The 27,825-nt window shown below is 54.0% G+C and overlaps 3 protein-coding genes across 5 annotated transcripts; 2 read left to right on the top strand and 1 right to left on the bottom strand.

The window, feature by feature from the left end:
- Positions 1 to 47: 47 nt before the first annotated feature.
- CHRNB1 (cholinergic receptor nicotinic beta 1 subunit) lies at positions 48 to 7,513 on the top strand. The gene is made up of 11 exons (XM_004433138.3): positions 48 to 140; positions 225 to 364; positions 1,002 to 1,046; positions 1,546 to 1,655; positions 1,759 to 1,867; positions 2,254 to 2,401; positions 2,727 to 2,936; positions 5,250 to 5,473; positions 5,958 to 6,133; positions 6,498 to 6,645; positions 6,941 to 7,513. The coding sequence occupies exons 1-11, from the start codon at positions 83 to 85 to the stop codon at positions 7,079 to 7,081; spliced, it is 1,509 nt and encodes a 502-aa protein (XP_004433195.1). The 5' UTR covers positions 48 to 82; the 3' UTR covers positions 7,082 to 7,513.
- Positions 7,514 to 9,115: 1,602 nt separating this feature from the next.
- Positions 9,116 to 24,577, bottom strand: ZBTB4 (zinc finger and BTB domain containing 4). 3 transcript variants are annotated; one of them, XM_087440496.1, is made up of 5 exons: positions 20,504 to 23,139; positions 20,125 to 20,241; positions 15,596 to 15,665; positions 14,048 to 15,174; positions 9,116 to 13,378 (listed from the first exon to the last, which is right to left on the bottom strand). In XM_087440496.1, exons 4-5 carry the CDS (start codon positions 15,163 to 15,165, stop codon positions 11,425 to 11,427), a joined length of 3,072 nt encoding a protein of 1,023 aa, XP_087296622.1. In that variant the 5' UTR covers positions 15,166 to 15,174; positions 15,596 to 15,665; positions 20,125 to 20,241; positions 20,504 to 23,139; the 3' UTR covers positions 9,116 to 11,424. The 3 variants fall into 3 exon arrangements, with proteins under 3 accessions (XP_087296622.1, XP_087296623.1, XP_004433194.1); XM_087440497.1 differs by lacking the exons at positions 20,125 to 20,241; positions 20,504 to 23,139 and adding an exon at positions 24,456 to 24,577; XM_004433137.3 differs by lacking the exons at positions 20,125 to 20,241; positions 20,504 to 23,139 and adding an exon at positions 23,714 to 23,819.
- Positions 24,578 to 25,496: 919 nt separating this feature from the next.
- On the top strand, positions 25,497 to 26,562 carry SLC35G6 (solute carrier family 35 member G6). Its single transcript, XM_004433136.3, is given in 1 exon segment — positions 25,497 to 26,562. A coding segment is annotated over 1 exon segment (1,041 nt). The 3' UTR covers positions 26,538 to 26,562.
- Positions 26,563 to 27,825: the final 1,263 nt, after the last annotated feature.

Here is a 27,825-nt window from a genome sequence, read left to right as displayed (position 1 = left end):
TTCCTGGGCGCCTCGTCACTTCCCTTGAGCTGGCTGTCCCTGCTGCTCACCGAGCGAACTCACTGAGCGACGCGGCTGGGCTATGACCCTAGCGGTTCTGCTGCTGCTGCTGGGGGCGCTGGGGGCGCCGCTCGCCCCGGGTAAGTCTGGGCCTCAAAGGGGCAGTGACAGGGCCAGAGGTCATGGCCAGGCACCATGGCTTCACTAGTGCTCTCCTCCTCCAGGCGCCCGCGGCTCCCAGGCAGAGGGCCGACTCCGCGAGAAACTTTTCTCGGGCTATGACAGCTCGGTGCGGCCGGCGCGGGAGGTGGGAGACCGCGTCGGGGTCAGCATTGGTCTCAGCCTGGCGCAACTCATCAGCCTGGTGAGGGCGCACGCGAGGGTTTGAGGTCCGGCCCACTGACCGGCTGGGGGCGTGGCCCTCCCTAGGCATGGCAGGACCCAGGGACGGCTCGGGGCGGGGCCTGAGACGAGGCCAGGCTAAGAGATGGACGGGCTGTTATCAGATATTGGGTCGAAATTGGACCAGTGGACCATCTGTGGGCGTGACTGCCGAACAGGCCAAGGGTAGAGCAGGGTAGGGTGAGGAACGGGCCTGTGGGCGGATCTTGACGTGCAGCTGGGGCCGATTGACAGGCTGGGGGGCGGGCCTTGAGGCGGGGTCACAGGCTGGGGCGGAGCTTGGTGCCGGACAACGTCAATAAACAACAACAGGCGGAGGTTCAGAGCTTAGTGAATTACGAGCTGTGGGTGGGGCCCCGGACCGAACCAAGCGGAGGGCCGGCGGGGTTGCTAGACGAATTGGCTGGCAGTATAGACCACAGGATATGTCTGAGATAGAGGCGGGGCTTAAACTAACGCAGCTTCTAGGAGGCGGGGCTTGCACCCAGGAGACCGGGACTCAGAAAAAGGAGGGAGTTTCCAGGGAGCGCTTGACCCGCCCAGCCCCCTCATTTCTCTACACTTACATCACTTCTACCCTTTAAACTTTTCCCTTCTAGAACGAGAAGGATGAGGAGATGAGCACAAAGGTGTACTTAGACCTGGTACGGAGACCCCACCGGGTGGGAAAGGGCGTCCTGCTGCCTTTACAATTTCCTCAAATGTCTGGCCCAGTGAATATTTTTTGCTTCACCACCTCAGAAAACACAAATAACTGAAACAGAAGCTTCAGGAAACAATACCTATCTTTACTACGGGAGTTGCACTACATGCATATTTCATTCTAATTTTTTTTACACTGGTTTGGGGCCACTAATTTGATTCTCGACCCGCTAAAGGGTCGCGAACTGCAGTTTGAAAACCAGTGTTTTAGAGGACAGCTAGTGCAACCTCCTCATTTTACAGACTAAAAAACTGGGGACCGGTGCGAGGGAAGGGGAAATTAGCTGATGGGGTTCCAGCGAGTGCAGGTGAAGCCGGAATCAGAACCACAGCCCATGCCCGCGCTGCTCCCCTCACTTGCACTCCCGGGCTTCCTTCGGACATCCCAAGTCTCCTCCCAGCCTCTAGCTCGGGACAGCCCCTCAGCCTCTACTTCCCTAGGAGTGGACTGACTACAGGCTGAGCTGGAACCCTGCAGAGTACGAGGGCATCGAATCACTCCGCATCACGGCGGAATCCGTGTGGCTACCAGACGTGGTGCTCCTAAACAAGTAGGATCCTCCCAAAGTCTGGGTGGTGGGGCGGGGCCTCCATAGAGGCGGGGCCTCCGGAGGGCCGGTCCTGATCCTAGATGAGAAGATTCCTTCCCTGCAGCAATGACGGAAATTTTGACGTTGCTCTGGACATAAACGTCGTGGTGTCCTCCGATGGCTCCGTGCGCTGGCAACCCCCGGGCATCTATCGCAGCAGCTGCAGCATCCAGGTCTTTAGGCTCAGCCGGCGAGGCTCAAGGCGCTCTCAGAAATCTGCCCTCTCCTCAGACATCCTGACTTCCCAGAGACTCCCCTCCCTCCTCCATTATCCCCCATGACCCTCACATCTCTCTCGCCCTCCTGATCAATTGAGTTTCATCTTCTCTGTCCACTTTCATTGACTTCCAGTCTTCCTCATAACCCCCCTCCATTACCCATGGCCTCCCCTAATAACCTTCCAATTCCTCTGTGACCCCACTTCCCTGTGACCTCCCCTGGTGGTCCCTGTCTCCCTGGTGCCCCATCTCCTCTGACCCCTATCTGCCCCGTGACCTCCCCAACTCCCCCAGCCCTGACCAGTTCTCTGGCAGCTCGAGTGACTCCCCACTCCATCCAGGTCACCTACTTCCCCTTTGACTGGCAGAACTGTACCATGGTGTTCAGTTCCTATAGCTATGACAGCTCAGAGATCAGCCTGCAGACTGGCTCGGGTCCTGGTGGGCAGGAGCGGCAGGAAGTGCACATTCATGAAGGGACCTTCATTGGTGAGTGGGCATGGCTCCCACGGCCATGGGCTTTATGATTTCCAGTTTCTAACACGCTGATAAATATACTCCATCAGCGATGCCCAAAACAACCCTGTGGAGTCAACAAGATAGGTACGACTATCTACGTTTTTCAGATATGACAATTGAGACTTATTAAAGTTTATTAGAGATGGGCTGCCCAGCACAGGGTCCACAGCTAGCTCATTAGCACATCAGCCCCCTCTGCTCTAGGATGTGGCAGAGAAAGCCCTATCTGGCACCGACAAGGACAGGTCCACATCTGTGTCCCCTTCTTCTGCTCTTCTTCCCCTTCCCCACCAAGAGAATGGCCAATGGGAGATTATCCACAAACCTTCTCGGCTAATCCAGCATCCGGTGGATCCTAGGGGAGCAGGGGAAGGACAGCGTGAAGAAGTCACCTTCTACCTCATCATTCGCCGGAAGCCTCTCTTCTACCTGGTCAATGTCATTGCCCCATGTATCCTCATCACTCTCCTGGCCATCTTTGTCTTCTACCTGCCGCCAGATGCAGGTAAGAGGGCAAAAGGCCCCAGCTCTCCTTATTACCTCTTCCTCTTCACCCTTAATCCAGGCAAGGTTTTCCTGCCAACTCAAGCCATCATGGATCGTGCTTTAGTTATCTCACCCAGGTTTTCCCTTCAACCAGAGCCTTTTCATCTGGATCCAGGTTTTCTCTCCAACCACAGGCTCTGCCTCCCCTCTGCTGCCCAATTCTGTCCACCCAGTAACTTCTGAACTCTTCCCTTCAGAATCCTAGGATCTCATCCTCGGAACCACTATTCCTGTGACCAAAAAATTCCCAGGCTTAAACAACTCTCCCTTTCCCTTTCCCCATTCCTGGCTTCCTCCCTCCCCCACCTGCTAGTCCCTTAATCTCCTATCTCTCTTGGAAATAATAGCCAACATTTCTCTAGGAGATAGCATAATGTAGTAACAGTGTAACCTTGGGCAAATTCCTTAATCTCTGTGTCTCAGTTTCCTGATCTGGAAAGGGGGACAACCATTGTCCCTATCACATAGGATTATTTTGAGGATTAACTGAGTTAATAAAACTATGCCTGGTACCCAGTAAATTCTATGTAAGTGTTGGTATTGTCTTTGCTCTTTTTGAGCAAAGACTTGCTATAAGGTAATACAATTAACATGTTACATATATTAACTCAATTCTAATCTTTATAACAACTCTGTGAGGTAAATACTGAATTGTCTTCCCATTTTACAGAGGAAGATAAAGAGGCTGAGAGAGTTTAAGTCATTTGTCTGACATTACACAGTTAGATAGAGGCAGTGTCGCTATTCCAACTCTGGTTAGTGCTGGTCTGATTCAGAGACTGATATGATATCTTTAACTCTGGTATTCAAAACATGCTTTCCTTCTCTCTGGAATCAAGTCCTCTGTCTAGGGAAGGAGAGGGTTGCAGCTCTAGAACACACTTCCAAATGTAACTTCTACTTCCTCCTGGAACAAGGCAAGTCTTGGAACCCAATACTAAAGGACTAAAGTAGAGCAGACCATAAAAGTTATTTATTTCAATACCTTCATGAAGTTTGCAGGTCTGTTGTATGCCACAAGAATAATAAGCCACCCGGTATATCCTTATATATTTTGTTTCATTTTTAGATCCCTCAAATTGCTATATAGTTCCTGAAAATGCTACAGTGGTTGGTCCATTCATTCACGCAGCAATATTTGTTGAGCATCTATAATGTGCAAGGCACTGGGAATACATTGGTGAAAAAAAGAGACAAAAATCCCTGCTCTCATGGAATTTATATTCTAGTGGGGGAGACAGTCAATAAACATAATAAATAAATCCATTAGATAGTGTATTAGAAGAGGACAAGTCCTAAGGAGGAAAATACAGTAGGAAAAGGGGTTGGGGAGGATGAGAATGAGGGTAGGGGTTGCAATTTAAAAACAGGATGGTCCATGAATGCCTCACTAAAAAGGGAATATTTGATCAATATTTGAACAAAGACTTGAAGGAGGTGAGAGAATGACCCTGACAGATATCTAGGGGAATAATGTACCAAGTGTTAACAGTGAATGCAAAGGCCCTGAGATGAGAGTGAGTATGCCTTGCATAATTCAAGAAATAGCCAATGTAACTGAATGAAGCAAGAGAGAAAACAGTAGGAGATGAAGTCAGAGAGCTAATGGGAAGGGCTTGTAGACCATACTAAGGACTTTGGCTTTTATGTTGAAGGAGACAGGAAGCCACTGGAAGGTTTTGAGAAGAGCAGTGATATGATCTGATTTACATTTTGACAGAATCAATCTGGCTGCTCTGTTGAGAACAGTCAGCAGGGGGGCAAAGGAAGAAGCAAAGAGGAGGCCTTTATAATAACTCAGACCTGAGGTAATGGTGGTTTGTACCAGGGTGGTAGTGGTAGATGTGATGTCATCAGTTTAAGGATATACTTTGAAGGTAGAGCTATGGATTGGATATGGAATGAGAGAGAGAGGAGAGTTGAGAATGACTCAAAAGATTTGGCCTGAGCCACAGGAAAGACGGAGTTGTCATTTATGAAATGGGCAAAACTATGGGAGGAGTTGGTGGTGCGAGAATTAGGTTTTGGACATGTTAAGTTTGAAATGTCTATTGGACATCCAAGTGGAGAGGTTAAGTAGGCAGGTGGATATAAGTCTGGAGTTTAGTGGAGTAAGTTCACACTAGAGTTATAAATGTAGGAGTCATTTGCATGCAGTTGGCCTTTCCAAAAGACTGTCCTTGAATGGGCTGGAAACATGGTGACCGATTATGGCATAGTGATGGCTTTTGGGCAAAGCCTAATCCTTCCACCTTCCCTTCTGCCTCCTAAGGAGAGAAGATGGGGCTCTCAATCTTTGCCCTGCTGACCCTTACTGTGTTCCTGCTGCTGCTGGCAGACAAAGTGCCTGAGACCTCCTTGTCTGTCCCCATCATTATCAAGTACCTCATGTTTACCATGGTCCTCGTCACCTTCTCAGTCATCCTTAGCGTCGTAGTCCTCAACCTGCACCATCGCTCACCCCACACCCACCAAATGCCCCTTTGGGTCCATCAGGTAAGAAGATCTCCGCCTACAACCTGTGTTAACTTTCAGTCCTAGTATTTGGCTTTATGTCTGGGTATCACTTCTCCCTCCCACCATCTTCCACCTTCCCTTTCACAGACCTGAGGGAGAACTACAACTCCTGGTAGAGTGTTGAAATGCCAAGGCCTGTTGGATGTTGAAACGTTGCACAATTAATGTTACCCTCCCATCATTATCATTTCATAGATCTCATACTCTCATCATCAATACTGCCCGTCCTGGGTCCCAGGGAAACATTCTCAGCGTTAGGTACTATCAGGGTAGAAGTCCTCTGAACTATTCTTTCCAGTCAGGATGCTTCCCAAACCACTTAGCTTTTAAGCTGTGTGGTTTCATTTCCTTGTATGCACGCATGCGCAGGAATGGGCATGTTGCGTGGGGGTGGTTAGCTGCTTCCCTTCTGGTCTGGAGTCATGAAAGCCCCCTCCAACACGACTCTTCTTTTACTCTGCAGATCTTCATCCAAAAACTCCCTCTGTACCTGGGTCTGAAGAGGCCCAAACCTGAGAGAGACAAGATGCCGCCACCTGTAGCCCTCAGGGATTCTCCAGGAAGTGGCTGGGGTCGGGGAACAGATGAATATTTCATCCGGAAGCCACCAAGTGATTTTCTCTTCCCCAAACCCAACAGGTAGTAGCTACTCTTCATCACCCACACAGAAGGGAAGAGGGAGGGAGAACTTCAGTTCCCAGAAGACTGTGTGGAGGCAGGCGGCCTGGGCCCCCGGAAGATGCTGTGGTTGAGCATCATGGGAGTTGTAGTATCCCTTCTGCTGCCCACTTAGCGTAAAGGAGAGAACTAAAGCGTAGAGGGATGAGAGGAATTGCGGAAGGCTGGCGAGGTCTCCCCGCTGGCAGGGAGAGGCTGAAGGGCCCTGTCAGGTTTGAAAACTGGCAGGGTGTTGGAGGAAGGAGTTAGGGCGGGGCCTAGAGCGCTGGCTCTGGCTGTGTGTCTTTGCGCCCGGGGCGTGGCCAAAGAGTCCCGCCCCTTTCAGGTTCCAGCCTGAACTGCCCGTCCCGGACATGCGGCGATTTATCGATGGTCCAAGCCGGGCTGTGGGCCTGCCCCCCGAGCTGCAGGAGGTCGTTTCCTCGATCAGCTACATCGCTCGACAGCTGCAAGAGCAGGAGGACCACGACGCGGTAAGCCCAGTGAGGGTGGAGCAGGGCAGGGCCTCGATTCCATTCGCAAACTCAAGCTTCGCCCCTACCACTCGGTTTTATTTATGACTGGAAGTTTGCCTCACTTGGTCCCGCCCCCTGCTTTCCGATTGGTTCTGTCCTCCCATCCATCGCCGGCCGTTTTGCACTTCTCTGTTCCGCAGCCTGCCCTTGTCTCAGAGCTGTGGTGGGAGGACCAGAGCCGGGTGTGGGTCTCTGGGAGTGGCCTTCCCTTGGGATCTGGGGCTCAGGAACAGTTTCTTGTGCCTACCCCCAGCTGAAAGAAGACTGGCAATTTGTGGCCATGGTCGTGGACCGCCTCTTCCTGTGGACCTTCATCATCTTCACCAGCGTCGGGACCCTCGTCATCTTCCTGGACGCCACGTACCACTTGCCCCCTGCCGACCCCTTTCCTTGAGAGCAGAGGGTCGAGACTCAGGTCCTGGGCCAGTTAAATCGAGAGTTCGGCAGTACTCTGAAACCTTATCCCTTTCTGCCTCTTCACTCCTTCACTAGGCATCCAGTCCCCTCCTCATTTCGTTTCTGGGGAGAGAGCCGAAGTGGGACTGGGCAGTAGGAGGCTTTGGGCCCACCAGAATGCACTATCAGGTTATTTACTCTTTGGCTTCTTGAAGAAGCTCCTTTGGACATCAACACCTAGGCTCCCAGTAAAATGGAACAAAGAACAAGAACTAGACGGTAAGCCTTATGAGGGCAGGAACTATATCTTGTTCAATGTAATATCTCCAGCACCTAGCACAAGTCCTGACCTATAGTAGGTGCTTTACATTTGTTGAATGAATAGGGAAGAATTTTTTCTGGAAGGAAATACACCAATTAATAGTGCTTATGTTTGTGTGTTGGGACTAGTGGTCATTTTTTCTTTATTTTTACCTTTCTGTAATTTATTATGTTTTGCAAACAGTATTATCTTTAGGATAAAAAAAGCTTATTTCTAAAAGGATGCATTTGTAATGAAGAAAAAAAAACTGCACTTTAAAAACACTCAAGTTAGGGCCGGCCCCGTGGCTTAGCGGTTGAGTGCGAGGCTCCGCTGCTGACAGCCCGGGTTTGGATCCCGGGCGCGCACTGACGCACTGCTTCTCCAGCCATGCTGAGGCCGCGTCCCACATACAGCAACTAGAAGGATGTGCAGTTATGACATACAACTATCTACTGGGGCTTTGGGGGAAAAATAAATAAACAAAATTTAAAAAATAATAATAAAAAAAATTAAAACACTCAAGTTCCAGCTTTGGTGCTGACTTTGGACAAGCTATTAAACTGCTCTGTGCCTAAGTTTCCCTATGTGTAAAATGAAGCTAATACTAGTATCTGCCTCCTAGTCTGAGGATCGTATGAGAAGATGGGAATAAAAGCACTATACGGTATATATCAGAGGTTGCAAACTGGTGTCTGTTGTTTGGCCCATGTTGTTGGCTTACACAATTTTAAATTTGAATTAGTTTGCTACTTTTAAAATTTGGGTATTTCCCAGAGAAATCTGGATTTCTGGCTTCTCTTGAAAAATTTTAAAAACTACAGTAACACCAGGCCAACTCCCCTGTTGGCAGCAATGTGCTAGAGCTGATTAGTGGCTGCCCACTTTGGTCAGGGTATTTGTTCCAGAATTCCTCAAAGCCCCCACCCCCCTGACCAGCTTCACTCATTTTACTTGCCCATCCCTCCACCACACTAGACAAACTACACGGGAGGGGGGACAAGGAGTTGAAGCCAATGGGACGCTAGGAGTCAAAAAAGAAAAGTTGTTGTCTCTTATGGCCATCACACATTTTGTGCCTCAGTTTCCTTTCAATTTGGAGAAAGGCTTGCACCTGGTTTAAGGCAGGGCTTTTCTGGGACATGAAGATCTTGTGCCCAGCAGGCTGTGCAAACTGGACTGAATTAATCTTTCTGCCTGGGGCCAGACCAAAGTCAGCTTGAGCCTAGTGGCTGCAGCAATTACGGTGAAGTACCTAGGGTCAGCAAGCCCTCACACCTACTCAGTTGCTGGAAGTTGTTGTCCTAAGAGGGAGAACAGGGCTGCAACTCCCAAGGATCCCTATGGGACAAGGTTAGCATGTCCCTGTCCAGCCAGACCCACCAGCCACGCAAATAATTGCACCTGGCATCCCACTGCAGAGCACAGTTTGTTTGTCTTGTTGGTTTATTGGCCTAGAGAGTTGGACACACACACAAATGCGGAGATAAATATTGGTCAGTTTCTCTAAATCTGGGTCCTCACTACGTATAGAGCTAGAGTCTGTAGAAGTCTAAATCTTGCGTGCTGTGGCACAGAACCAGTGGCCTTCCCACTCCACCATCACCCTTCTTCCTAGGGAACATGGGGAAAGAGGGCACAAACTGACAAGACTTGATAATTTTCAAAAGATGAAATAGTAAAATCCCAAATTTCCAACATCTGAAATGCACAATATTCAAGTTCCCCAGCTCAGATACATATATTTTTAATTTCCATTTTGCCACAATCTCACTTGTTGCCCAGAACCACCAAATTCTGGAAACTATTTTCCTAAGTCATATTTTCAAAAAAATAAATGTCTACAATCTCAGTTCTCCCAAAATGTCCATGGTTTTGGAATTTTGACCTGTTCTGAAATTCAAATTCCCCAGTCCATCCTCAACCTCTTCCATCTCCTGTGCCTTTTTGCCTCAGAGGAGTGCAGGTTAAGGATATAGGGGGACTGTCATCGCATCTGCCCCCTGCCTCCAAGGCCTTCCTCAGTCTCTCTTGTGGTTCCGCTGTGTGTGTATATATATATATAATTTGTGTGTAGATATATATATGTATTCTTTATTATGTACTTTTTTCGCAGTTTTTCTAAAGTGCCAGAAATAAGATTTGTGGGAATTTTTTAGTGACTTTTTTTTTTTGCATTTTTCCCTGTTTTAAACTTTTTTCCCCCTTAAAAATTGGAACTTGGTACATTCAGTAGGAAACTCTTCACTCGGACTGTGGCCAAGACCAAGAAAAGTGCAAAGAGACAGAGGAGGAGTGAAGGAGCGACACTCCTCCGTGGTTAACATTCAGGGAGCCTGTCGAAAACCTTCCCCTTCTTATACGCTGGGAGGGTGAGAGGAGGCAGGAGGAGGCTCCTGTCCCTCCCCCAAACTCACCTCCCTCCAAAAGCCATGATCTTGCCCTTTCAGCATCTGTTGAGAGGGCAGCCATCTTGGCCGCAGAAAACAGTAGCTGGGAAAAAGGCTGCCATTTTGATGACAGCAACTTTTCCCCTTTTTAAACTGCACTCCTCTAATTCCCATTTATCAAATTTGCTCCCCCAAACTGGCTCTCCCCTTGTGAGCTGCTTTGTTGTTTTTTTTTTTTTTGAGGTGAAGGTGGGTGGAATGGGAAATGTTCATCCAATCACAGAGTGGGGAAGCCCAGTTATCAAAGAGAATTAGGAGCAAACATTTCTTCAACTCCCCCACTGGAAAGAAACATAGGGACCCCTGACCAGGGTTAACTAGTGCAAATTAGGGATCAGGGACTATTTAAGGTCCCTGCACCCCATCCCTAGGCTGGGATCTTTGGGTGTGGGGAACTGAGTCAAAAATGGGGTGTAAGGTGCTATTTTGGAGGGAAAGTTGGTGGGGATACCCCAAAGCCCACCAAGGGAGTAGGATGGTTTTCCAAAAACCATCTGGAGTGATGGTGAGGGGAGCAACACTGGGGAAGATGGGGTAAAGGTAAGGATGGGAGGTCATGTGCAAATCTTGGGCTTACCCACCCATCCAACTCCCATCATTTTTCTGGCTATTTGGTCTAGTCTGGGAGAAACCATCAGGAAAAAACAGGGAGAAAAGTAGATTCCCTTCCCCATCCCGTATGGAGCTCCTCGCTCCTGGCCCCCAAATCTGGTTTAGCCCAGTAGAGGCCATATGCAGAGGCAGGAAGAGGTGTGATCTACTCACCTCTTTTGCCTTGGAAGAATCTGGGGCTCACTGGATTTGAGGGTCAAGATAGGGCCAAGATTGATGCTGCCCTGGGCTGAGAAAGTGCTCAGCCATGGAACAGATGGAGTAGGGTAGCCCTCCCCCCAACACCTCCTTGACCTGGACTGGGAGCGGCTATCTCCAGAGTCTAGGAGTATGAGGAGGAATATGGAAGATCCAAAGGCATGGAAGCCAAGGAAAGCATGGCATCATAACGTGACGGAAACAAGAACATAGAAACCCACCCTTGCGAAGAATGGAATCCAAAGCCATGCTCCTGGGGGGGGGGGGTGCGGGGGGGGGGAGGTCAGGTATCACAATGGTCTGGTCCAGGCCCTGGGCCACGAAGAATGGAATGTGCTAGGAAGCATCTAGGGAAGGGCTTAGAGAAAGCTTCAGAATGAGAGGGGATCACTATGGGAGAGAGATGGTTTCCCCCTAGGTTTACGAATTAGGGGGGAGGGTTAGACATTCAGAGCTGGTGGGGGCCATGAGTAGAGATTCTTATAAGTATATTGCTCAGTTGCCCCAAGGGCTGGAGAAGGGATGGGAGCTGGCCCCGCCCCTCATGGAGGCCATTCCCTGGAGGAGAACTGAGAGGGGAACCACCAAAGATCCCTTCCCAGGAGATGGGAAAACTACAATCTCACACAAAGCAGCCTGACCCCTGAGCTCCAGGGGCCCCCAAGTCCCTGCACAAGAGTGTGGAGGGACTCCCAAGGGGCAGGGAAGCCAGGGAGCTGGTAGTGGCGGGGGGTTCAGGGAGGGAGGCATCTGGTGAAAGGGGAGATCTGGGCCCAGAGCTCACCCCACATCTCCCTTCTGGGTTCTCTCAACCCCTGCCCTTTCCCCTTCTCCCTTAGGGGGGACTGGTGGAGGAAGAGGTGGGGGGGGTGGCGTTGGGGGAGTAGGGGGTGCTGCTTGAGGATTGACTGCGTAGCCAAAGACCCCTGGTAGGAAGGGAAGGGCCCCCCCTCCCTTCTCATCAGGTAGGACCATGTTAAGAGCAACCGGGAGAGCGGCCAAGTTGCTGAAGTTGTAAGGGTAGGCAGCAAGGAGCTGGGGGCCATAGACGAGTGGGTAGGGCTCGGGGTAGAAGGTGACTTTGGCAGCCCCCATCGCCTCCATCCGGTCTCCCTCCCCAGCCCCCACTGGCCCCTCACTCCCAGGTTTTCCCCTGCCACTGCCAGGTTCCCGGCCACTCCCAATTAGAGCCAGTGGAAATTCCTGCATAGGAGGGTATGCATAGGTGCCCGCTCCAGCCACCACTGGGGGCTCCTCACCCCCCGAGATGACAGGGTCCTGGAGTGAGGCGGTCTTGGAAGCTTCCTCAGCAGCAGCGCTCCCGCCACCTGCCTCCCCGCTGGATGAGGAGACTTGCATCTCTTGGGGGGCTTCCTCCTTGACATCCCCAGGTCTGGTGCCAGCGCTGCTCTTGGAATAGGCAATGACAGGTGTGGGGGTACCCCCGGGCCGCTCAGCAGCATGCCTCTGCCCGTGGCGGCTCAGGGCGGCTGCCGTCTTGCACACCTTGGCGCAGTGAGGGCAGGCAAAGCGGGTGGAAGGCCGACGTCCAGCCCGGGAGCCGTGGGAACCTCCACTGTGGGCCTCCTGGTGCTTTCGCAGCTTCCTCAGGGTGGCAAATGTCTGGGCACAGTCCCCGCAGCGGTGCCTCCGCTCACCACGGGCACGCCCTGCAGCGCCCTCGGCCGCGGGGGTCTCATCCCAGCTCCTCCGTTCCAGCTTCTGTCTCCAGCGTGGCGGCCGGCGGCCTCTGGGCATCCCGCTGCCCCCAGTGCTGCCTGTGCCTGCAGCTCCAGCCTTGCGCTTGGGCTTGTACGAGTAGTAGGGCCTCCAGAGCTGGTCCTCCCCACCAGCCTTTGATTCCTCCTCCTCCTCCTCCTCCTCCTCATCATCATCATCGTCTTCCTCTTCGTCCTCCTCCTCACTCTCCTCCACCTCCTCTCCGCTCAGCTCCCCAGGACGCAGGTCAGTTTCTGAGATGCGGCGCTTGACAATGGCCTCCTCACCGATTCGCACAGTGATCTGACACAGTGGAGGTGGGGCCTGTAGCTGAGAGGGGCCCCGGCCAGGGCCTGCAGGGGGACCCCCGCCCCCACCAATCCCACCAGCTGGCTTGGCCGTGTATGTCAGAGTCCTTCCAGCCCGTGGGTTCCGGCCCTTGGCCTCCTCTGTGGCTGTGGCGGGCCCTGCGGCTGTTGCTGGGCTGACTGCTGTGGCTACGCTTGCTGGTGTGGCTGCAGGCTCAGGGGGAGGAGGTGGGTACTCACGTTTTTTGGGAGGCCTTGGGGGAGCAGTGTAAGTGATGACCGAGGCGGCTTGGGCCCCCGCTGTGCTGGCTGGCCCACTCCCTGTTCCACCACTGCTACTGCCCCCATGAACAATGACAGATGGAGCTGGGTGGGCAAAAGTGATGACAGAGGGTGGAGGGCCAGGCTCTGGGGCAGGTGGGGGTCCAGGTGGTGGGCTGGCTGGCATTGCTGCAGGGGCCGGTGTGTTGAGGCTTGGAGAAAGGGGGGCTTCGGGGGCTCCCTGGCTGTAGGTCTTGTAGGGCCGCTTGGCTGCCCGCATGGGGAGCAGGCGGTACAGCTTGAGGGTATTGAGCTTGGGCTTATAGCCTCCATTGGGTGTCTTCTCACTGGCCAGGAGGCCCGGGCTAATGCCATGGAAGGCTCGCTGGTGGGTCTTCAGGTTATAATAAGTGACAAAGGTCTCCCAGCAGAAGATGCACTGGTACCTGGGCCAGGACAGCAGGGAACAGGGCAGGGACAGAGCCACTTGAGTCAGGCGCCATGAAGCCAGGGCCTCAGCTTCCCATGTCCTCTACTGCCCTCCACTCAGACCTATAACTGCCCCAGCCATTTGCTCACCCTCCTTTCATGCTGCTTGTCTCACCTTGCCAGCCTCAGGAGGGACCCCAGTCCTAGCTCACTGCCCCACTACCAGCTGTGAGACGCTAGGCCTCAGCTGTTCCATCTGTGAACTGGGAATAATCACATACCTCGCCTAACTCACAAACCTTTTTTTTTTTGTAGCTCAAATGACAGAATAGGGAAATGTCTTATGAACAAGGACACATTCTGGAAATACATATTATAACTATTAGTGGACATGCCTGCACTCTCCCTAGTCCTTTCCTATGAGGGCAACTTTCTCTTTCTTCCTCGGCCTTCTCCACACCACCAAGCCAGGACATGGCACCTAGAGGTGCTAATAAACATCAGCAGAACAAAGTGGGGCTGGAGGGAGGCAGATGGGTGAGTAATGGAGCAGGCCAGTCTCAGGATGATTTTCTAGGCCCCATTCTCTGCCCATTCCCTCCCTTGTCCATGTGGTCCCCGGGTGCTGACGCTTGACCGCTGCGCCCCCACCCACCCCCCAATCCCCGGCCCTCCAGGCCACTCACCTGCGTTCCCCGGTGTGCCACACCTCGTGCTTGGTGCGGTACTCAGCCAGGGCGAACACCTTCTCACAATAGCGGCAGGGGTACTTCCTCCGCCACGAGTGTACATTACTGTGCCGCTTCAGGCTGGACAGGGTCACGTAGGAACGTTCACAGGCCGCGCACACATATAGCACGTGGCCACCCACCACCTTCACCACGTGCTCTGGGCCACCATGGAAGCCCACTGGTGGGGGCAGGGCTGAGGCATCCACTCCTGCAGGACCACTGGGGCCAGAGCCGCCTGCTCCCAGCCCTGCAGACCCCCGAGTGCTGGCCCCCCGTCGGCACTGTGCCTCATGGGTCTGTAGCCGCTTGGGATGGATGAAGCTTTTCCCACATCGGGGGCAGGGGAGGGGCCGCCGGGGCAGGGGGGGCTGTGAGTCAGGAGCCTGGGCCTCAGCCCTGTCACTCTCCCATTCTCCAGCTGGCCTAGGCCCAGGCCCGAAGCTGTCCTCTTCAGGCTGTGAGGTGGCCATGGGGGCTGGGGCAGGAGGTACCCAGGCATCACCTCCCTCCCCCAGGCCCTGCAGGCGGGAGATGCCCAGACGCCGCCCCAGAGCTCCGATCTCTGCCACAGCTGCCCCGTCCCCTCCACCGCCAGGTAGTGCAAGCCGGGCACTGTAGATGAAATTGAGGACATCAGAGAAGGCGGCTGCTGGGACTCCTGGCAGCTCCAGGACCCGGGGTGGGGATGAAGCAGGGGGTGAGGCTGGAGGAGAAGAAGAGGAGGAGGAAGAAGAGGAGGAGGAGGAGGAGGAGGAAGAGGAAGAGGAGGAGGAAGAGGAAGAGGAGGAGGAGGAGGAAGAGGAGGAGGAGGAGGAGGAGGAGGCAGCTGTGGTGGTGGCAGGGTTGGGGGCTGAGCTCCCAGTAACTGGTGGGAGGGGCAGTGGGGCTGAAGCGAGCAGGGCCTCTCTGAAGAAGGGACTAGAAGCAGCCAGGACACTGCGGTGAGCAGGGAACTTGGTGTCTCCGGCTATGAGGGTGACGTCACAGAAGAGGCCACGGAGCCGCTGCTCATTGAGCTGGCGCAGGACGGCGGGGGCATGGGACGGATCCGTCACCTCTGCAGGGGGGGGCATGGCGCCAGCCTAGACGGAGAAGAGGCCAGGAGAGGGTCTCAGAGGCTGGGCAGAGGGCAGGGGCCTCTAAAACCAGGGAGGTGAGCTGGGAGGTGGTTGGAGGTTGTTGGTCAGAGACTAGAGGAAGGCTAACTTGTGGTCACAGAAGTCAGGGGTTAACCTTAGCCACCTACATCTGGCCAGCGGGGCTGAAAGAGGCCAGGGATACCTCAGGTCATGACGAAGGTCAAGGGGTCAGAACCTCCAAAGTCAGACTAGGGAGGTAAGCAATGGACACCTCTCTCCCATTGGAAGGAAGAGGAAGCCCCCACAACTACTGATGACCATTTCACAGGACTACCCAGCTTAGACAAAATGGCTGCCCTTGCTGGCCTGCTGCCTTTGGTCCAATTTCTCCTAGCTACAGACCTCTCGCACGGCACCGTCTCACCTGAGAGCACAGCCAACATGGAGTGGAGCGGGGGTGGCTCAGCGAGTCTCTTCTGCAGGGCCTCTTCCTTCTGTGGAAAAACAGAAACCATGACTTCAGGAAGGAAACTGGGAAGGGAAGGACCCCAGGAGGTGGGGGGTGGCACAGCACTTGGGGTCAGAGAGGATGCCGAGGCTGCTCTGCAGACCCCGACCCTCAGTCAGGTAATTTGCTTCGCTGCATCCAATCAGACCTAGGAGGTCACACAGATTATTGCAAGGCCTTGTCCTGCTGGCCCCAGAGAAGTACAGGAACAAGATAATTTGCATATTCTCAATGTACCTCAAAACAATACAGCAGCGTAGTTCGATCTCATAGGTCCAGGGAAGCCTGTTGGATCACTCTCAAGTCCCTTTGGCCCAATCTTTGGGGCTCAAAGGAAATGAAAGATTTGCATGTCGTCTTTCATTATAATAGTCTCATTTACATATCAAAATAGATTTGCTAGAGCTTTTTTATTGGACCAAGCTGCTAGATATTCAAATTAGGAGAGGACCTCCTCTCACACATGCCAGCCTCACAAAGCTTAGAGGAGGTTTCTGGTCTTGGTGCCAGGCGACCATCAAAGACCATGGATTCATATATACGTGCCAGCTTGCTCCAGTCTCTGAGGGCACTGGAAAGGCCACCAGACCAGGAGTGAGGAGGCTTGGGTCCCCTTCCTTACTCTGAGAGCTTGTGGATTTGAGACTGGCTTAAAAAGGAGGAGGGAACCCAACCCCTACCTCACCTCTTGCTGGGAGGCTCATCCAAAGGAATACCAGATAACCCAACAGTGAGCTGTGGCGGTCACGCACAGAAAGTCACTCACAGCTGCTTCTCCTGTGTGGGCACAGCCAGGGCTTTGGGGTCCCATTTTTCAGTTGAAGATCTGAGATCCAGATCCACAGAGTGACTTGGTCAGAGTCACACAGAGCTGGTAATAACAGGTCAGGGGGCCCTGTTCACAGAGCCAGGCCTGCTGACCTGAGAGCAGAGGTCTCAGCCCATCGTCCACCCTCCACAAGGTGTTGGAGCTCTCTCATTCCCAATGCCCTGGGTCACACATGTCCTCTGAGGTGTCCTGCATCAGGAGTTCCTCATACAATTCCCATCCCCCCAAAAATGCTCTTTTCCCATTTATTACTCATACTATCTGGACTAAAAGGCCTTCCCTCCACAGCCCATTTCATGTTCCCAAAAGACTGCTCTGACTCCTCTCCTGGAGAAGGAGGAGGTGATAAAGAGGGGTGATATTCAAAAGTTCTAATAGCCCTGACTGCCAGGCACACACCAGTACTGGGTCCAGTGTTACCTTGTCAGTTGTCAGATGGCAGATGGGTCGGGAATCCTGGGGAACCCCCCGTCGCCCCGGAACCCCCTCTCGCCCCTACTGCCCCATTTGTGGGCTGGTGTTCAGCTCTGGTTATAAAGTGAGGAAAGAGAGCAAGGCCTCCCACTCCCTTTCGTGATAGCCACTGGCCCACTGGGACCCCCAAGAGTCAGTGCTTTTCTTGCATCACCTCATTTGCTCCTCAGCACTTCCCCATTTTATTTATTTATTTATTTTTAAACAGTTTTTTTTATTTTACTTTATTTTTTTGTGTGAGGAAGATCAGCCCTGAGCTAACATCCATGCTAATCCTCCTCTTTTTGCTGAGGAAGACCAGCTCAGAGCTAACATCTATTGCCAATCCTCCTCCTTTTTTTTTTGCCCCCAAAGTCCCAGTAGATAGTTGTATGTCATAGTTGCACATCCTTCTAGTTGCTGTATGTGGGGCACGGCCTCAGCATGGCCGGAGAAGCGGTGCATCGGTGCGCGCCTGGGGTCCGAACCCAGGCCGCCAGTAGCGGAGCGTGCGCACTTAACCGCTAAGCCACGGGGCCAGCCCCAGCACTTCCCCATTTTACACTGACAGACCAAGGCTGAGAGATGCCAGACAGCTCGCCCAAGGATATACGACCAGTTAGTAGCAGGGCTGGGATGTGATCCCAGGAAGTTTGGCTCTAAAGCCTGTGTTCTTGACCATACCACATCAGGATAAAAGATATGTTTACAGCTGTGATGTTGCAATATAATAAGTATATATATTTGGTCTTCATCCCTGTTCCTGACACATAGCTCCTAAAACTCCTGTAATTTCCCAAGTGCTATCACTAGCATCCTCTGTTCTAATCTTTGGTCTTGGACCCTGGTTCCTAACACTAAGCTCCTAAATCCCTTGGAATTTCCTGGGTGATAGAAGCATCTTTTGTTCTAATGAGGTGACTCTGGATGGGCTCCTGGATAGCTTCAGGATGGGGGCTGGTCACCAGAAAGACCAAGCCATGATTAGAAGCTCGGAACTTCCAGCCCTGGCCCCCAACCTCTGGGGAGAGGAGAGGGCCTGGAGATTGAGTTAATAATTGATCATGCCTATGTGATGAAGCCTCCATAAAAATCCCTAAACTATGGGGTTCATAGACTTTCGGGTTGGTAAACACATCCACATTCCGCAAGGGTGGTGCACTCCAACTCCATGAAGACAGGAGCTCCTGTGCTCAGGATCCTTCTAGACTTTGCCCTATGTACCTCTTCATCTAGCTATTCATCTGTATTATCATATCCTGTATTATATAATAAACCAATAAACACAAGTAAGCATTTCCCTCAGTTCTATGAGCCATTCTAGCAAACTATCAGATCTGAGGAGGGGGCCATGGGAAAATTCAATTTACAGCTGGTCAGACAAGACAGGAGGCCCAGACTTGCGATTGGCATCTGAAGTGGGGGCAGTCTTGTGAGACTGAGTCCTTAACCTCTGGGATCTGACGCTGTCTCTGGGATAGCGTCAGAATTGAGTTGAACTGTAGGACACCCAGCTGGTGTCAGAGAATTGGTCAGTGTGGGAAAACCCCACACATTTGGTATCACAAGTGTTGTGAGTAGAATGTATAGAAAAACAATTGTTTATCTTTAAACAGCACCGACTAGGGCCCCCACTAGCCCATCTAGTAACTTCATGAAAATTAAAGGAAGGGGAAAAAATTAGAGGAAGGGCCCCTTCCTCCAGGAGGCAGCAGCCCTGCACAGGTGAGCAAAGCAGAGGTTCGACTCCAGCCCCCAGTTACCCCCTTGGCCAGGCCTGCCCTGTGCAACGGGCTTGGTGCCTGAGGCGCGGCTACGTGCTGCCAAAATAACGTGGACCAGACCTGTCAGGGCTTCTTAGAACCACAGAGGTCCAAAGCTGGCCTGGGATCACCTAGAATCATCATCATCATGGTACTTGTAGCTGCCATTTATGAAATGCTTATTATATGTCAAGTACACTGCTAAACATTTAATCTGCATCATCTCATTTCAACACTCAAAAGGCCCACAGAGAAGCAGGGGCTATCATCACCCTCATTGTACAGGTGAGGAAACTGAGACTTTAAATACTCTAAACTCCTTACTTTCAGGTAGAGAGAATATAGTGGCAGGTGATTTGCCCCCCGGTCTCATGGCTAACCAAGTCGGGATTTGGACCCAGCTCTTCTGAGTTCAACTGCCCCATCACTAGCCACTGCCCTGCAAGGGCTTATGGGAGGTGGAGAAGACACTAGCTTTGTGACCCTGGGCAAGTTGCTTAACCTCTCTGTATCACAGTGTCCTTGTCGATAAGGTGGGATAATGAATAGTTCCCCCTTCGTAGGGTCGTTGGCAGTGCCTAGACGAGTGTGTGGCACACAGTAAATGCTCAGTAAGCGCTAGCTCTCCTTATCATTCTGGAACTCAGTCCCGGAAAATGGTGGGGGGAAGTGGTGAAGAAAAAGAGGCAGAAATCAGGCTTCATGGTAGGTTTGGTGGCTCTGTGGTTTTTAGTTTTTTATTTGTTTTTACCGTTTCTCTACTCTTGACTGGCCGTGTGATCTTAGAAGTGTGACTGAGGGTGGGATCTGAGCACTGAAACCAGACACACTCCACTTCTTGCTGTTCCCTTTGCCTGGAATGTTCTTTCCTCAGACAGCCTCCTGTCTTGCTGCCCCACCTCCGTTAAGCCTAGACTCAAAAGTCACCTTCTCCTGGAGGCCTTCCCTGGCCACACCCTATCTCCCCAAACTTCCTATCCCTCTCCCCGATTTTTTCTCCCTGACACTTGGTAAACCCATTGCTCATTTATCTCTAGAATGTAACCTCCAAAGGAGGGGGAGATTTTGTTTGCTTTGTTTACTGCGATCTCCAGTGCTTAGAACAGTGCCTGAGACATAATGGGGGATTAAAAAAATTTGGTGAATGAATGGAGCTGCCTTCTTCAACTGCCTATCCTCAGGAAGGAAGCCATTCTCAGTGTTGGACCGAAGTGGCTGGGACCCGGGGATGATAAGCATAACTTGACCACTTCTGGGGCATCACACTTTGCCTAATACGCTTCCAGGGCTTGACATGCATTATCTCATTTAATGACGTCCTCAAAGTGGCCACCTACAGTCAGTGTTTATATTATCCCAGTCTTACAGATGAGGAAACTGAGGCTCATAGAAGGATATACCTTGCTCAAAGTCACACAGCTTGTGAGCAGCAGAGTCAAAATTCAAATCCAGGCCTGTGTGAACCCAGATGCTGAGTCTTTTCCTCTCCACACCGCCGGACTGTCCCCTGATGGGGCCTATGGCCAGCCAGCGGTTACAGAAATCACCACGCGAGGTCTCCGCACTAGGTGCAAACTGTGTCGTGTCTGACTCCGCCCTTTCCCTCGCTCCCCACATCTAGCGGTCACCAAGTCTGGTCGAATCTGCAGCCCAGCTTGGGAATGGCTCTGGAAGCCTTCCCTTCAACCCGCCTCTGGCCCCTACACTAGCTCAGGGCCTTGTTAACACTCACAGGGTCCAAGGCCATGGCCTCAGCCATTCCCCTGCCTCCAGGCTTACCTTCCACCATCCAGCCTTCCTCTCACTGAGGGCCAGCTTCCCCAGGGCAGCTCAGGTGGTATCACTCCTGGGCTCAGAAACCTTCACTGGTCCCCACTCACTCCAGAATAAAGTTCGAATTCCTCAGCCAGCCATTCAAGAGTCTAGCTCCAATCTTCCTTTCTAGTCTTGCCTGGTGTCAGCCTCCCTTCAAGCACCCGGTGTGCTCTTGAACCTCATGTGTCCCACACCCCCATGCCTTTGCCTATCCTGGTTCTCCTGCCAGAAACGCAACCTTTCCCCAACCTCTTCCCCAAATCCCTCCAAAGCGTGAAAATCTAATTCAAATGTCACCTCCCTCTTGGCCCTCCCTGACCCACAGGGCAAGGACAAGCTCTCCTTCGCCTGGCTCATCAACATTTGGTGCCCCGATGGCCACCACTCAGCAGCAGATATTAGGTTCTCACTCCCTAGGCTGGGACGCCCTGAGTCACTGTCTGAGCACACTGGTCTTCTAAAATAGCCGGGCGCAGGTGCTAAGTTCTGCAGAGATTGGGGAGAAGTGTGTGTGTGTGCGTGTGTATGTAGTGGAGGTGCACAGAAAGCTTCAGAAGGGCAGCAGAGGACAGTATATAAGGGCACAGGATCTGGAACCTGACTGCCTGGGTTCAAATCCAGCTTTACCTCTTACTAGCTAAGTGGCTTTGGGCAAATTATTTCTCTGGGCCTCAGCTGTCTCGTCTGAAAAAGAGAAGTAATGAGAACATCTACTTCCACAGGGCGTTGCGAAGACTAAATGAGTGATCATATGTAAAAGCACTGAGAATAGTGCCTGGTACATAGCAAGTGCTAATGAGTGTTTACTGCTATTGTTATTAGCCAAGCCCTGAGACGGGGCTCCGTGCTGGTAGAGGGCTAACAGTGGCTGGCACAGGCATAGCCCCCAACTGTAGCTACTTTCCAGGTACACTTCCCATGTGGTACTTACTTACTACCCTGTTGGAAGATAGGCAAGGCATGTAATTAGCCCCATTTTACAGATGAGGAACTGAGGCTCACTCAGGGCAAGCGCCAGTGAGGAAGTGGGAGGGCCAGAACTCCTCAGTTCTAGTCTAGGCCTCCTTCCCCTCCACCAGGCCGTTGTGCACCTGTTGTGCAGGCCTCACCCAGCAGCCAGCACCCCTCAAGCAGGAGGGCCCCACCATAGTGCCCTCTCCGCCCCCCATGCATATCTGCCCTTCCAGCCAGGCCATGCGCAGTCCACAGTGGCATGCACACTTGGAGCACGCATACCACTCACCCCTACATGCACACACACATCTACAAAACAGCCCAGGCCCCAAAGGTGAGGAAAACCTGTTCTGAGGAATCTGCCTAGTGAGCGAATTCTGTTCCCAGACCCTTCCACAGTTGCAGGAGCGGCCCAGTGTGCGTCACAGAAGAGACGGAAAAGCAGAGATACCCGTAAGGGGGGCAGAGAGAGGGTGAAGCAGGAGGAGGAGACTGAAAACTTCGTGTTTCTTTTTTCCATTTCAGTGACAAGAGTCACACCCGGCCTTTACGTAAACATGGCCAAGGAGCCAGTCTGTCCAAGCTCAGTTTCCTTGCAGCCGCCAGGCCTCTCCTCCCGGTGACCCTGACATGCTGGGCAGGCCGGTGAGGGGCAAGCACACAGACCCTGCACAAAGACTAGCTGGGCCACCACGACAACACCCAGGCCTCCCGCCGGCTGCCCTTGCTCTGCCCCATATTTATCTCTCTGCCTTCTTCATAACATATCCCCACAGCAGCCCCACACGGCCACTTAAACACACAGAAGGCAGGCACGCACACACAGCTTGCGCGGATCTCCAGTCTGAGGCCCACATTGCCCTTGTCACGCCACCTCCCTCCCCACAAGTGTTTTCTGACCAGCTCGCCTCCCAGCCCAACAGCACGGACAGGCTCCCACAAACAACGTCACAAAAGAATCCTGTAGAGAATGTTGCAAACACACAACCTTTCCCTGGCTCAGCTGCCCACGATCCCATAAACACAACCTGCACATTCCACCCAGAGCCCCTCACACCAGTGCCAGCTGCCATACAAGTACCTGAGACACACCCTGGGGCTTCTCGCTTCCCATATGATCCAAGGGACCTGAGTTCTAGATGTGCACCCCCCAATGCAACTCACTCCTCCCACAGATACACAAACCCACCTAGCGGGCCATCCTCACCAAGACTGGACCACAACTCAGCAGGGCCACAGAAATGGGATCCAGACGTGACACCTTCCCACTCAAAGGTACACAACTGCCCCCTCCACATGGGTACACACACTCTGCACTCTGGTACCCTCCACAGCACTTACACCACGCCAGCTATGCAGAAAACAACAGTTCATAAATAGTTCATATGTGCAGCATGAGAAACATAACGTGCAACAAAACACATGCTGGTATAAAACATACATAAAACCCCACATCTAACAAACTCAGCATGTATTGCACCCTGCTTCGACTGCAGACCTGTCACCCAAAGCCACAGGGCCACATCTTGTAATTCTGCCCCACAACATTGGACACCCCTCCATCTGGCTTTCTGTCCCCATGGCCCAGGGAGGGCCTTACCCGGACCCCTGGCTGCCAGACCAGCAAACAGTGGTGCCCAGGAGAGGTTTACCTTGCCCCACAACACAGCAGGAGACACACAATCTCCAGGACTCACAGCCACAACCCTGCCCCGACGGCGCGGCGGCTCCGGGGCCCCTGCTCGCCCTGCGCACCCCGCACACCCCAACTGTGGGGCGCTCGGCGGCCCACCCCTCCCCCTCTCTGCCTGGCTCCTACGCCATCGCCCTCCCAGCAGCTTGCAGCGCCGGCCCAGGCTCACACCCGCCCCGCCCCACCCCCAACCTGCCCTACAAGGGGAGGGGGACATTAGGCTGCAGAATTAACCCTTCAAATGGGGAGTGAGCGCGGCCCCTTCCACGGCCACAGGCGATCGCGCCCCCCGACCACTGCTCGGTCTGACGCCGTACTAGGGCCCCCTTAGCCGCCCCCCAGCGCCGTGCGCGCTTGGGGGCGGGGCCAGACTCAGCCCCCGACCCCGGAGCCCCCAGGTCAACCTCAAAGGGGAGCGGTCCGGCGCGGGGCGCGGCCCGGGCCCCCGCGGCGCCGGGCAGCGGGAAGGGGCCCCGGCCGTTGGCTCCGGTCCTCCCTGGCCCTGCCCGGTTCGCCCCGGGGCCCACCTGACTGCGATGGCGCCGCGTCCGCCAGGCCCGGCTCATCACCGTGGCCGCCCCCGGCCGCTCCGGTTTCGCCCGCCTCCAGCTCCGGCTCCGGCTCCGGCTCCGGCTCCGGCCCCGGCCCCGGCCCCCCCAGCGCCCGGCCCCGGCCCGCCCCCCCCCCCCCCGCCGCCGCCGCTGACATCATCGGCTCCCCCCGCCCCGGTCCTACCCCCACCCCCACCCCCGGAAACAGTCCCCCCCCAGCGCCGCCGCCGCCGCCGCCGCCGCCGCCGCCGAGAGGAGGCCGGCGCAGCGCAGCCGATACCGACACCAAGCTCTGGGCTTGGGCTTGGGGCGAGCGCGCCCGACGGCCTTCGCTCCCGGGAAGGGAGCGGCGCCGCGCAGGGCCGCCAGACGGGTGGGCACCGAGCGGGGCGCGGGCCTGGCTGCCGCACCCTCGCAGGTCCGCACGACCACCCACTCTCTAAGAAGGGAACCCCCCCCCCACCGCCCCCTGCACGTCCTTCACTCAGCAGTGCACACAGCCCAGAGCACGCACACCCTCTCCGGGCGCAGACACGCAACATGGCAGGCTCACAATCAGGCCCAGTGGGACCGGCAGACCCAGGCTCAGCACACTCACAGGGCAGCCCTGGACACACACACATACACGCACACCCTCCCCAGAAATGCACAGGGACCCCCACCAGGCCGCGGGCCAGGAAGGCCCCAGCCCTACGGAACAGGCACAAATAATGACTACCAGCGCAGATGCATACGCAGCTTGGTATTTTGTCCCCACCGGCAGAAATATCCACGTCTATATACTTGTGCGTAAATGCAGAGGCCTTGGTGTGGGCCTCCTGGGACAGCACCAACAAAACACCAGGTGGAAGCACACACAGAAGCAGCACATTCCTGAAACTCCAGAGGGACAGTCTCAGAGACTCCTCCCTGGTGTTCAAAAATTCAAAATTCAGGAGACAGAGGAGCCGGCCCTCAGAGCTCCTTTCAGTAAAACCTTTCTGAAACAAGGGGAGACACAAATAAATTAATTTAAAACCAAAGAAGTCTCATCACAGAGTAGTTGTGAAGAGAAAAAAAAAGAATCTGACAAACTTTGGAGTCAAAGACATAGATATAAAGCAAGCAGAGTTGGAAACAATGAGAAAATAGGCCCACCTCCACCTCAGGGAGGTTCCAAGGAGGAATCTCCCACCCCCACCCACCTCAGGAAGGTTCCAGGGAAGAACCCCATCCCCACTCCAACCAGGTCACAATGGTTGGAGCTCTGATGGATCCAGGCCCCCTGAGCCAGGAGTAGCAGGAGAAAGTCCAAGGAGAGATGGTGAGTGTGGAGGGCAGGGGCGCATAGGCCCCCTCCCTGTAGCTTCTGGCTGCTGCCTTTCCCTCCCTCCCCTAAAACTTCCCAGCTGTCCTACAGACACCCACAAATGAAATTCACAATGGTGTACCCAGACTCTCTGGAACCTGTGACATCACACAGATACACAGCATCTGAGGCCGCCTCCCCTTCCTCAAACCAACAGAGCATCCCTGGGTCCTCTTTCTCTCCTCCCAGGAACAATTTACCCAGAGAAACAGTGCTCCAGGACCGCTTACTCCCTGCTTCCTGCTTTAGAGGCTCAAGGCCCACATTGTACCACGTCATCCATTTTTCAGGCCCTTTCTAGCTCCCGAGAGTTCCTCAGTAAGACAGCCTGCCCCTCTACTCTCCCTCAGGGTCCCAGCCCCCAGCCTGGCATTCGCCTTGCCCCAGACCCTCCAGGCTATGGCTGCCCTAATGCCTGAGCTCCTTTCTCCCTAACAGGCTGGCAGTCACCCCTACTTCAACCTGCCTGACTTCACCCAGCCATCGCCGCCCTCCACTCCGTCCAGCCTCCCCTCACACCAGCGCTGCCGGCCCTCCAATGCCACCAAGGGCCTGCTCGTGGCCCTGCTGGGTGGGGGCCTGCCCGCTGGCTTCGTGGGCCCCTTCTCCCGTATGGCTTACCAGGCTTCCCACTTACCCTCGCTGGAGCTGCTCATCTGTCGATGCCTCTTCCACCTCCCCATTGCCTTGCTACTTAAACTGCGTGGCGACCCACTGTTGGGACCTCCGGATGTCCGGGGCCGGGCCTGCCTCCACGCCCTGCTCAACGTCCTCAGCATTGGATGCGCCTACAGTGCGGTTCAGGTGGTGCCTGCTGGCAACGCTGCCACTGTCCGCAAAGGTTCTTCCACCGTCTGCTCTGCCCTCCTTGCCCTCTGCCTTGAGAGCCAGGGTCTCAGCGGCTATGATTGGTGTGGCCTGTTGGGCAGCACCCTGGGACTAATCATCATTGTGGGACCTGGACTAGGGACACTGCAGGAGGGGACCACGGGCCTCTACACCGCCCTGGGCTATGTGCTCGCTTTCCTGAGTGGCCTGGCACTGTCGCTGGGGCTTCTGGTGTATCGCTCCCTGGACTTCCCCTCCTGCCTACCAACAGTGGCCTTCCTGTTTGGCTTGGTGGGGCTAGCAGGCTCTGTGCCAGGCCTCTTTGTGCTGCAGACCCCCGTGCTGCCCAATGATCTTCTGAGTTGGAGCTGTGTGGGGGCAGTGGGGATCCTCGCCCTGGTCTCCTTTGTGTGTGTGAGCTATGCGGTCACCAAGGCCCACCCTGCCTTGGTGTGTGCTGTCCTGCACTCTGAGGTGGTGGTGGCCCTGATGCTGCAGTATTATGTGCTCTATGAGAATGTGGCACCTTCTGACATCATGGGGGCAGGGGTGGTGTTGGGCAGCATTGCCATCATCACTGCCCAGAACCTCAGCTGTGAGAGGGAAGGGCAGGTGGTGGAGTGAGATCAAACTTGAGAGCCTGGGGGTTGGGGGGGCAGGGGTAAACAGAAGGAGAGACTGGAATACAAACATAGAACAAGTGACTGGAAAAGAACTGGTGTGGGAGAGGGACACCCCTTGGAGTCAAGGGTGACTTGGGGACGTGCTGGAGAGGGACTGCCTGGAAGACCCAGAACAAGCCTGGGGACCAAGAGATGTGGAATCTAGGCTGGGGCTTGGAGATCAGGGCGTAACTAAGGGGTAAGGTCTGACGAGCACATCAAAGGGGCTGAGGCAGGCAGGCCATGAGCCATGGGGAGGATTTTTCCCTCAGAAGCAGAGAAGAGCATTGGGGCTGGAGTGTTTGGGGCTTGCAGGCAAACAGAGCAAGCAGCTGTGCTGGGGGAAGGGAGTGTGCCTTTTTTCCCTGAGCGTCCGTTTCCCTTCCTGGTGGTGACGTGACATTGACATCAAACAAGGATCACTCTGAATGTGGCTGTGCAGTTGGTGTCATCTCTGCTTTGGAAGGAGAGTGGAAGTCCTACCCCACTCTTATTGGAGAATCCCTTGGGATCCCCGCTCCCCATCTTATTTCTGAAATATTCTGGGGGGGGGATTTCCTAATGTTCAGACGCCTTGACCCCGAATCCCACAGGACTTCTGTGTCCCGTCCCAAGGCTAATCTGCTTTTCCCGGATTGTCGCGGTCCCATGATCTCTCCCGGACAGCGACCAGCCTCCTTCTGGAGCAGGTCTCCGAGCTGAGGCCTCTTCGAGCGGCTCAGGCCGGGGACCCAGGACCAGAGCTCCGTACAGCGCTCCATTAGAGGCCAGGAGATGCCCACCCGTCCCAGGAGGCCGCTCAATAAATATCAGCTACTTCCGGGCAAGCAATTGGCCTCGCCATCTTGATCTGTTCATGCATATTCAGCACGATTACTGCATATTCATGACCAAGGACGGCCCCAGCACTCCCGCCTCCGGGAACCCACTTGGGAGGACCCGGCTGGCCCCGCCTCTTTCATTACCGATTCGCAGAACAGACCATTTTCCAGCGGTGGGGGAGGATATTAATGAGAGACTTCTGCTGAAGACGAAACCATACTCCAAACTAGAGTAAAAGAGGCCTATATTTACCCTCCATCCTTCAAACCTTAAATTTCAGTGCGAGAGAGAGCAGAGAGGGGAGGCGGCGGGATAAAATGTTCCCCTCCCCCCTGTCATTTCAAAAGGTCGCCCAGAGAGGGAGCGAGAGAGCGAGGATCAACGACTTGGGCGCACGCCCCGTGCAGGCCGGTGCAGGCGGCCCCGTA

Source organism: Ceratotherium simum, chromosome 16, assembly GCF_057802395.1.
Source record: "Ceratotherium simum simum isolate JZ-2026a chromosome 16, ASM5780239v1, whole genome shotgun sequence".
Taxonomy (NCBI): Eukaryota; Metazoa; Chordata; class Mammalia; order Perissodactyla; family Rhinocerotidae; genus Ceratotherium; species Ceratotherium simum.
The sequence above is the reverse complement of the archived record's forward strand: the minus strand, read 5'-3'. Positions and strand labels throughout refer to the sequence as shown.